The 10828-nt window shown below is 37.3% G+C and overlaps 1 protein-coding gene across 2 annotated transcripts in view; it reads right to left on the bottom strand.

Annotated features, from left to right (window-relative positions):
* Nucleotides 1–512: 512 nt before the first annotated feature.
* LOC137374683 (bromodomain and WD repeat-containing protein 3-like) overlaps nt 513–10828 on the bottom strand; it is a 197287-nt gene continuing 186971 nt past the window's right edge. For both annotated transcript variants that reach the window (XM_068041166.1, XM_068041167.1), the window contains 2 exons: nt 9275–9427; nt 513–7886 (listed from right to left, as the gene is read on the bottom strand). In XM_068041166.1, coding sequence (XP_067897267.1) covers nt 7132–7886; nt 9275–9427 — 908 coding nt within the window. In that variant the 3' untranslated portion in view covers nt 513–7131. The remainder of the gene's footprint in view (nt 7887–9274; nt 9428–10828) is intronic.

Raw genomic sequence — 10828 nt, 5'->3', positions numbered from 1 at the left:
AATGGGAGGAGGACATGAATCCAGGCAGCTGCAGGAGAGGAGGACACGAGGGCAAGGTGACATCCATCAACCTCTTTGGGTACAGAACATCCCTCCTTCACCAGGCTCTCCAGTACTGCATCCAAGAACTTGTATGCCCTCTCCCTTCGTTCCTGAGCCATCCTGCAATGCGCTGCCGTGTACCAGCCAAAGTACTCCACACCTTTAGTGGGATACAGCTCCACAAAAATTGCGCCTAACCACCACTTCAGCACTAAACCTGACAGTTTCTGATTTAGCACCGTCAGACATGTTCAAACTATGATAATCATCAATTAGCCCAAAAATTGCATGCTAAATCCCAACTTTCAAATATGCATTTATTAGCACAGCACCTATTTACACTCTTTGGCCAAAATAACCCCTTGTATGTATTTGCTACTCCAGTAATTTCGTCATGCTGCCAGTTTCTCCATCTGCTTACACACACTCCTGAAATGATATATACAATGACAAAGAACACAAGAACAGAATTTTTGAAATGCCATTTATTTTTAAAGGAGGAAATCTGTATTTTTTTTTTTACAGGGGGAAATCAGTTTTCCACATAAAACTTGGAAAATCTCAATCACAACCACATACACTATTAATTTGTACAATATGCTATGCTAACGCAAAAATTGCAGGTTTTCCAAACTTTTACATATGTACAATTTACAATAAACTGCCAGAAAAATGACAAAATAAACCGCCAATGTTTTTCCTTGCATATCAAAGAAAACTGAAGTCTGCCATTTTGGCAAACATCTCTCCCTGAATAATTTGATTCTTCAGTTTGTACATATAAAGGGTCCTGAGATTAAAATAGGAACAATTTGGCAAAAGCAATGTCCCAGGAAAATAAACACATTCTCAATTTTTAAAGTGGGGACAGCAAGATTATTCTGAACTTCAAAACTAATCTATACTTTCAAATTTATATAATTGCTGTTGCTGCTTCTCTGTTGCACTATACTAGTAGGGTATGCTCCTGCAAACATGGTTAATGTCCTGCCGTTTTTCTTTTTTTTGCTTCTCTCCAAGATCGATCAATAGGTGTCCCACTTAAGAAGCTCAATCGATAACTAATTCATAAATTTTCCCACTGAAAAAATCCAGAGGCAGATCATGATTCAGGCACCCCAAATTGGCAATGCAGCACTGTACTTTTAAAATTATAGGAATGCTGCTTCCACCCACCCCCAAATAAAACCTCCAAATGCCATAATCACATCATCTGGGACATTGCTGCTGTATCATACACATGCATAAGTCAAAAACCTCCAGGACTGGAAGCCTGTGGAAATATCACGCACTATGTTGCAGAGTATGCAACACAGTAAAGCATGGCACATTATCCAAAACCAATATAACTTTATTTACCAGCCTGTATTAACTCAAAATCAGTTGGTTTTAATTTTTTATAGTAATTAATTTTTTTATAAAGTCTTAGAAAATTCTGTTTCCTTTTTCCAATATTGTACTCATAATTGGAAACCCAAATGCATAGTCACTTATTATACCATTATTTCCAAAGTGTTACAAAGTTGTTGATCAAGCTAACAAGTCTGAAATGTTTCACAGGCAATGTTAAGTATGCAAACAAAATTTTACTCTATTGAACTTTTTTTCTGTTTTCTCAGTCCACCAAATTTTTATTTGAAAGAAATCGGAGCTTAAACTAAAGACACTACATTCAGCTGGATATTAAATATTTGGGGAAATTATTTTTAGATAAAAAAGGTTAAGTTCATTTCAAAACTGAAACTTATTTTGCTTGTTTTAACACTTCTGTGTCAACATAATGTTGTATGTGAATTGCATGTTTTTAAATAGAAAAGAAAAACAGAAATGCTGAAAATGTACAATAGGTCTGAAGGAAAAAGAAAGGTTGATATTTTGGTTGGTGGTCTTTGGAAAGCCAGTCTAAACTGAAAAATAAACCTCTTTATAAAAGAGGTAGGATATCCAAATCAACTGTAATGCAATGAAAACTATTGGCTGAAATCACTATTCTTGATTACCCTTTACTTCGTGCTTAGAGATAAAAAAAAACTGCAGTCAAGCAACACATCCTGAAAATTAATTCACTGCAACTACTATTTCATTGTCTGACAAGTGAAATCAATTGGTACAGTAATTTAAAATTATATTTTCTGGGCAAGTGCATTTTTCATTATATAATGTTCACAAGAAAAATCCTAAATCTTGACCATTCATAGTCAGAAAAACAGATCTAATTTTTATCACATACAAGTTATCTGGGACTTTTCCCCTCATTAAATTGTAAAAAGGCAGCCTGTGTGTGTGTGTGCACGCAACATTGGTTTTAAATTAGCAAAGCAGAATTTTAGCTGTACAACAGAATGGTACCCAATTGTGCCAATGCTTCTATTACAAATTACAAGTTCAATCCTTGCGCTGTTAGCCGATGAAGAGGAGGAGCAGGGACTATGGCAATACAATTAGTCATAGCATCCCTGGATAGGGGAAAATGGTAAAGGTTCTTCCTATTCCAGACTGCAATCCATCTTTTCCCAAATCGTCTATGAACAGAGGATTAGCAGAGCCACAGTGCCTCCATTTGGTCAGCTTTCTGACACTAACTGCCCAGGCACACCTGTGAACAACAGTTCATTGTAGTGAATGGAAATTTTTGTACAAAGCCAGTCTTCAGGATCAGTCTTGACTCTGTTCAACCTGTAGTCAAATAGCATGCTGAAACTCAATATTAAGGTCAACTAGTGGAGGGTGTCCAGAAGCTGTGGAACTGTACCCTACAAAAGCCAGCACCTTAATACCTGGATGTTACCACTATTTTGCTACAGATGTTAATTTACATTTGCCATGAACTGCATTTTTCAAGTAATAAAAGATTCATTAGCGTGGTTTGGGAACATCAGATTCAAATGTTTCCTGTTACAATATGGTTTTGTTAGGCAACAGACTGATAGCCTAAATGATGTAATATAGTAAGTTCCTGCCTTTCCATACCAGGCATTTTAACTGGCAGCGGTAATAATAAAATAAGTACACCTGTTTATATAACCAGTTTTACATGCAATACAAAATTAAAAAGGGTAAGCTGGTCACAGTACACTAGTTTGGTTATGGATTTAAGAAATGGTAGGGGTGGGAAGTGTTGGAAGGCAAATGTTAGCCAATGCCATTCTTATGCAGCTCCTAGGTATGAGTGTGGCATAGGAGTAGGTCATCTGCCAATACTCAGTTAGGAATAGTGTACCATGCTCTACACACAGGGAAATATGTTCTTACAATTTGACCAGGTGGGGGAGGGAATCACATAATGGAATTTAAAAATTAAGATCAACTTCCAGTTAAATAACATGTACAAATGTGCTGAACATTATATGTAATTATTTCTTAGTATTTTGCTGCTCAGCTAATGATTGGAACTGAAGAGAAAATAAAATCACGGTAATAAATTAAATCAAAAGTAAACGTCATGATCCAAGGAATTATAGTAGAAATATGCAATATCAGCATTAGTTGATAATTGTGTTACGTCAAGACTAATTTAGAGACTCAGCTTTACTATTTTTAAAACTGCCATCTTCACATTCATTGGAATATCGTTGGAATAAGACAGAGAACTTCCTGTGTCTCTATTGATGGGTTCATTGCTCCATTAAAGAGATCAGAAGTGTTTATCATTAGTTAGCAATAACCTTATATAAGTTAGTCTCACTGCAAATTTTCTGACTGTTGTGGTTACTCTATAAATTGACATTTTATAAATCTGATTCAGAATTAGCACTGTTTTTTCTTATATATAAACAATAACAAATATTGAGGGAAGTTCATAAGTGGAAGACAATTCACAGGTTTAGATTCTCAGATAATGCAGGCAAATAAAAAAAGTAGATAAACTATAGGGGGTCATTTCAACATAACTTGCCCCAACAGGAAATTGATGGGATTGGGTGCAACGCAACGCCTGATTTTGCTCACCATCGAAGAGTAATATTGCACCTGCTGTAAAACCAGAGTTCCACCCAATCCTGAGAGTTTCCTGTCTGGGGAGTTAGGTTAAAAATTACCCTTCTGTTTTACATACAACCATACCACCTCATTAAAACTACCCCTCCATTTTGAAATGGACATTTAATGTGGAAAATCTGACTGTGGCAAAGTATTCTGCAACATTCGAGTTGGGATTGGGGGTGGTGGTGGTTGGGGCAAAACATTTGGTTTTAGTGCTCCTGAGGACAACCACCACAAAAAGATTAGAAATATCTGGTATCACGGTAGGCACAGACAAAGCTGAAGGCACCAATTTCTTTTCATAAACACAATTCCACACTAATAAACTGTGGATGAGCTAAAAGGTCACTTGCCATTACAGGTTTTTAAAAAAATATCAGACTGAACAAAACTGTGACTGCTCTCATAAATCTTGCTGAATGTCAGAAATCACATTCTCTCACTCAGGTGTGTTTACAAATATTTCAACTGCCTCCTCTTCTTCAGAGGTGATCATCTGATATCCCCAGAACATTTTGCACATGACAAATGCAAAGCTTGGCTGCAATTTAAAAAAAAACTTCAATTTTTAAAAGACTGAACAGCATACAGTTTTAAGGTGACTTGCTTAGTCTCCAATCCTGACTCCCCCCACCCAAAAATATACATGTGGTAAATGGAAAATGATGTAGACCAACCATCTCAGCTATAACTAGATCACATCTCTAAAGAATGGCAGCTTATGGTCCTGCTCTGACAAAAATGTTAGCAACTTCGTAGATTCACAAGTTTTAACAGGTCTTTGCTGCATGTGCTCTTTTAAAAGCTAAATGTGCAGGGTGAAGATGTTTAATTTCACCGTTATCGTAGATTTTTGAAAAGACCAAAACTAAATAAGTGAAAGGATAGGTCAATCTGATTCAGTTACTGGTAAAAAGAATACTTAACCTGACTACCAACTAGTTTCACTATAGATGTCTTCAGAAAACAAGAAGCAATTTTATAGCTTGAGATACGCATTATAGACTTAGGCAAATTATTTTAGAAATGGGCAGAATGGGCACAGTCTCGTGTCTGTTAGTAATTTGGAAATTTATTTTGATGTGTTGCGTTCCTGCCATTAAAAACAAAACTACGGAATTACTTTTCTTGCAGTATTTACTCTGTGATCGGCATATCATAACCGAGTTAAAGACTTTTTTTTTTAGCAACTTTGAATATCACTGATTTGGTGCAGATGCAGTCAAAAGATTTATGCTACGTCACCCTGGATTACCTTTGCTGTGAAAACTGGCAAGAAGCTGGGAATTTAAAGATATGCATAGGGACTTTTCTAATGACTCATTACAGTCGCATCCTGATACTGAGCATAGACCAGCAAAGTTCCAAGTTTGATCCCTGTTATTTTCTGTTGGTTCATACCAGTCTGAGTAGTGGTGGGGTGGTGTACAGTTAACCACAATGTCTCTAGACTGTTCCTATGTTATCTTTTGACAATTGGTTGGAAAGGATGTGCACATGGCGGGTTGGGTCCAGATCAGGTTTGGGTGAAGTACCCTTTGCAGCTCCTCAACCCTTTGGCTGGATAAGCTTGTGAATACTCACTACCTAGACACACATATGGATACTTGGGCAAGGTGGCTCACATAGTCTAATGAATTGCACCCCAGTGTCAATCATTGCCTGCAGAGGGCAGGAAAAATGTTCTAAACAAATTTTACAAACTCTGAAAAGGGATGTAACTTCATCTAACAGTACAGATTGAAGGTACTAATGGTGTACTGTACACCAACAGAGTTTGGGAATACACTTTCTACCTTGAAGTCTTATTTTGGAATATTCATACAAGATTTATCACAGCAATAACGTACAATATTCACTCCAAAGTTAATCTATGCTTTCTGAACTCAGATTAGACCACTCTTAAAAAAGTAATATTTTGAAATTGCTTTTAATGAAGGTTTTCTTTTTAAAAAGACTCTATCCCTCTGCTAAATTTGATGGCCAGCATTAAAAATTTGCATAGATGTTGAGATATCAACAAAAGCTAATTCAATAAACCAAATGTGAATCACTTAAACCAAAAAAAGAGTAACCTGGGAAGTAATTTAAAGCAGAGGTTAAATTGATTTTCAACCAGACTATGTCAAAATATGTCAATTGAGTATATATTTTTTCCTGCATATAACTTCTAAGCTTTTACTCCTCAACTCTGTGCCAAGCCGTTCCTCACATTCCAAACAAAGCTGCACTGTTACAGCACCAGTAATTAGATCATAATCAGGTCAGTACTGTGTAAATATTGATTTTCTCTTTGCTCTCCACCTTTTAATAAATGGGAAAAAATATATTGTGATCAGTAAAGCCATTACTAGTACATTACTCTTGTCCTTTACTCAAACACAGGAATCAGCAAATTGAGCAGGCACAAACAATAGCTGCCCATGTGACAGAAAATTTAAAGGATCAGAAGTACCTGACTTACTACTTAATTAAACTATTACCTGTCAATGTAAGCAATGTTAGGGTTAGGACAAAAAGTTAAAGGCTTTTGTGCAATTTTGTGCACCTACTTGAACAGAAAATCTGGTCTTTTCACCCTTGCAAAGTACAGTGGGATTTCCTTCCTTCTCCCCTGCCCTTCCAAAATAAGTCTCTAAACTGGCATTAAAATATACAAGCTTTTAGACAAAAATATTTGAATTGAACAGAAATTCAATTAATGCAAAATTATCACAAATCATGAAAAGAAGATGGGTGTAAAATTTTTCTTCCTGCTTTGACTACTGGTGAGACAGAGATATGCTGTTCAGTTGGCTTAAAATACATGCAAGGAAGCAAAAATAAATAACCTTAGTTGTAGTGCTTGATAGTAGACAAAACTAAGTTGCACACACTTTTCTAGCAAGGCCCATGGACATTGCTAGAATTGCCTTATGTACTATTGCAGTTTGTTGTGCTGTTACAACATGTTTCTTAATGGTTGCAATATCGGTCATAATTTTGTGTCTGTGCACAGCCAGCTCACCCCTCCCCAAGAAAATAAATCCAAAAAAATATAAATATAATCCCTGAAATTTTTAGAGAAAACAAATTCACAGTGGTACAATGCCAATAAATGGCTCCAACTCAGTCTCTTACTCTCATGGGTATCCGTCGTACCCGTCCAGACCTGGACACCCCATGATTAGCAATCTCATTTTGTAAGATGCTGTCTGTATCTGAATCATAATCATCATATCGTACAGTCCTTCTGCCTTGATTTCTGGTCCTTATTGCAGATGGTCTACAAACACAATCTCGTTTTACATAATCAGAGTCGTCATCATCATCATCATTGTCATTATCATCGCCCTCTTCATCATCGCTGTCCAAGATCTTTTGCTGCTTCTTACATTCTAATTTGCTGGTGACTTTTTTGGAGACAGCTACTTTGTTTTTCCCTCTCCCTTTAAATTTATTAGGTCTCCCTTTCTTCACTTTTGTCTTTGTTTTTACTTTTATCTTTGATTTCACTTTAGTCTTTGCTTTCACATTGTAATCACTATCCAAATCAGAAACAGATCGGGATTCAGAGTCTGACTGAGATTTTGATTCAGAACTGGAGCTTGAGCAGCTTTCAGTCCCAGAACTGGTACTACTACTCAAACTAGGTTTTCTGCCTTCCTCTTCCTGCTGCTGCTTGCACTCAGACAGAGAGTCATCTTCTTCCGAAACATAGGCATACTTTCTTCTCTTAATAGCACCTAACATCTCCTGTTCCCTCTCAAAATGGGAGTCTTCTTCCTCAGAATCACTCAAGATCTTGCGTTTCTTAGCCGCAGTAGTTTGACGGATCAATTTTCTGTTGTCTCCATTTACCTGACTACCATTTGTTTCTGTTTCTGCAATAGAACAAACATTAGGCTCACTTTTAAGAAAGTCAAAATTAAGAAGAGCCAAATCAGAACTTCTGGTGGCCATATCAAAAAAAAACATAGCACAGATCATCTTGCCTTCTGGAGAGTCTAGTGAAAGATAACCAAGAAAAAAATTTATATGCTTCTTAGAAGCATAGCACACACAACGAAGAGCAGCAAACATGATAGATATTTTGGACCTGGCTAGATAAATCTGTTTCTGGTGGTGCTGAATAAGGAAGAAATGTTGGCTAATACACCAAGACAATTAAAATAAAAGCAAAATACTGCAGATGCTGGAAATTTGAAATAAAAACAGAAAGTGCTGGAAATACTCAGCAGGTCAGGCAGCTTTGTTGGAGAGAGAAACAGAGTTAATGTTTCAGATCTGTGACCTTTCACCAGAACTTTCTTTTTTTTATTACATCAAGACAATTCCTGATTTTAATCCAAATAATTCCATAAAATCTTATATCCAGCTGAACCCCTGGAACAAGATCGGGCCTAAAGTTTAAAAGGCTCACAAAGGATGGCACTGCCATCATGCAGCCTCCCTCAATACTGCACTGACATATCATAGATTATGTATGCAAGTTTTAGTGGGGGACCTGAAACAACAATCTTCTGATTCAGCTGATTGCGTGATAAACTAAATCGTGCCAACACTTAATAATGACAAGACAAAGAAGTAAACCGATATCTCAACTGAATTGAACAGGAGAATTAATACACAATCATTTAACTCTCCCAGAAAAATTCTGAAATAAAAACAGAACAATTCAGTAACAAGCAGAGGACTCCGAAACAGCACACCGTAATCATGATTACAGATTTTATCTCAAATACTGCTGGGTTGCCAGCTCATCTGAACTACCATGCGAGTGACACAAAACAAAATACTGCAGATGCTGGAAATCAAAAACAAAAACAGAAAATGCTGGAAATACTCAGTAGGTCAGGCAACATCCGTGGAGAGAAAAGCAGAGTTAATGTTTCAGGTCAGTGTGATCTTTCATCAGAACTGGCAAAAGTTAGAAATGTAATAGCATTTGAGAAAATCAAAGTGGGGAGGCGGGAAATTAGAACAGAAGGGAAGGTCTGAGATAGGTGGAGAGCAGGAGAGATTAAATGACTAGTTTCCTGGAGCAAGGCCAAAGCCAGTAAGTAATGGTACAAATGAAGAAACACAAGATGTGTCTGGATGACGTGTAAATGACAGGATAGCAACCAAACACAAAGGGATTAAGAAAGAAACAAGGGTTGGGGGAAAAGTGCAAGTGAAAGTCAAAATTTGAGATACTTTTCAAGATGTGTATCTAAACTAAAAGGACCACAGAATTACGATACATATGAAGAAGCTCAATCATGCTCACCTGTTTTTTGTTTAGGTAGAGGATACTTTCTTACTGTCCGACTGCTGCCAGCCACAGACTCTGCCCAAGCACCATTCGGAGAAGAGGCTGTAGACTTCATAGTGCTTTCATTCTCTTCAGCAGAACTTTCACTGGAGTCTCCACATTCTGATGCTAAGAAATACAATATCATAGGAAGAGAGCTCTCTTATTTGTACTTTAGTTACGCAGGTATGCAAACTCTTTCGAATTGGCTTGTTCCCTTCTTACATTTATTTGCTCTGGATCTTAGCGACTTACTCTTCCTGTATCAAATTATTAGTCAATAGAGGACTTGACACAAAAGTATCACTGCTCACTTCAATTTTTAAAAAGGCTATCCAGAAATCTTCAGCACTATTTTACTCATTTTTTGAACAAAAAAAAATCAGAATCTCTACTTCTAGCCATGTTGTTTTATACCAACAAGAGAGCACCACTGAGACCTGATGTTTTGTATACCATAAAACCTGTTAAATTCAAACAAACCAATCCAGAGAGATGGTTAGGAACAATGTGACTATCTGGAATCGTAGTCTGGTGCTGACTGGAAAATGGAAAGAGTGGTAGAAAAATTATAAATGTGAAATTTATAGAGGGCAAGTCAGACGAGTTTTAAACATGGTGCCGATACACATAAATTTTCTTTGATTTCTCAAAGTTTCCATGATTTCTACTACGAGGATGTTTCCGGAACTGGAAAATTTTAGCTATGAGGAAAAATTGAGGCTGGGGTTGTTTACCATGGAAGAGAGGAGACTGAGGAGTGACTTAATTGAATTGTATAAAATTAAGACCTATTTACCTTAGCAGAGGGGTCAAAAATTAGGGGCATAGATTTAAAGTGATTGGTCGAAGGTTTAGAGGGGAGATGCGAAAACATTTTTTCTTGCAGAGGGCGGAACATAAGAAATAGGAGCAGGAGTAGGTCATTCGGCCTGCCCAACATTCAATAAGATCAGGGCTGATCTGGCCCAGACCTCAACTCCTCTTTCGTGCCACCTCCTCACAGCCCTCAACCACCTGATATTTCAAAAATCTATCTACCTCCTCTGTAAATACTTTCAGTGATCTAGCCTCCACAACTCTCTGGGGTAGAGAATTCCAGACATTTCCTACCCTCAGAGAAGAAACTCCTTCGCATCTCAGTTTTAAATCAGTGTCCTCTTAGTCTGTAACTATGTCCCCTAGTTTGAGATTCCCCCACTAGTGGAAAGATCTTAACATCTACCGTCAAGCTCCCCTCAGAATCTTGCACATTTCAATAAGATCATCCCTCATTCTTCTAAACTCTAATGAATAAAGGCCTAACCTGTTTAGCCGTTCTTGATAAGTCAGCCACTTCATCCTAGTGAATCTCTTTTGAACTGCCTCCAATGCCAATATATCCTTTCTTAAATACGGGGACCAAAACTGTACACAGTACTCAAGTTGCAGCCTCACCAACACCCTGTACAGTTGTAACAAGACTTCTCTATTTTTAAACTCCAACCCCCTAGCAATAAAGGCCAAAATTCCATGTGCCTTCTGAATTAC

This window comes from Heterodontus francisci, chromosome 10, assembly GCF_036365525.1.
Source record: "Heterodontus francisci isolate sHetFra1 chromosome 10, sHetFra1.hap1, whole genome shotgun sequence".
Taxonomy (NCBI): Eukaryota; Metazoa; Chordata; class Chondrichthyes; order Heterodontiformes; family Heterodontidae; genus Heterodontus; species Heterodontus francisci.
This window is presented reverse-complemented; position numbering and strand designations above follow the sequence as displayed.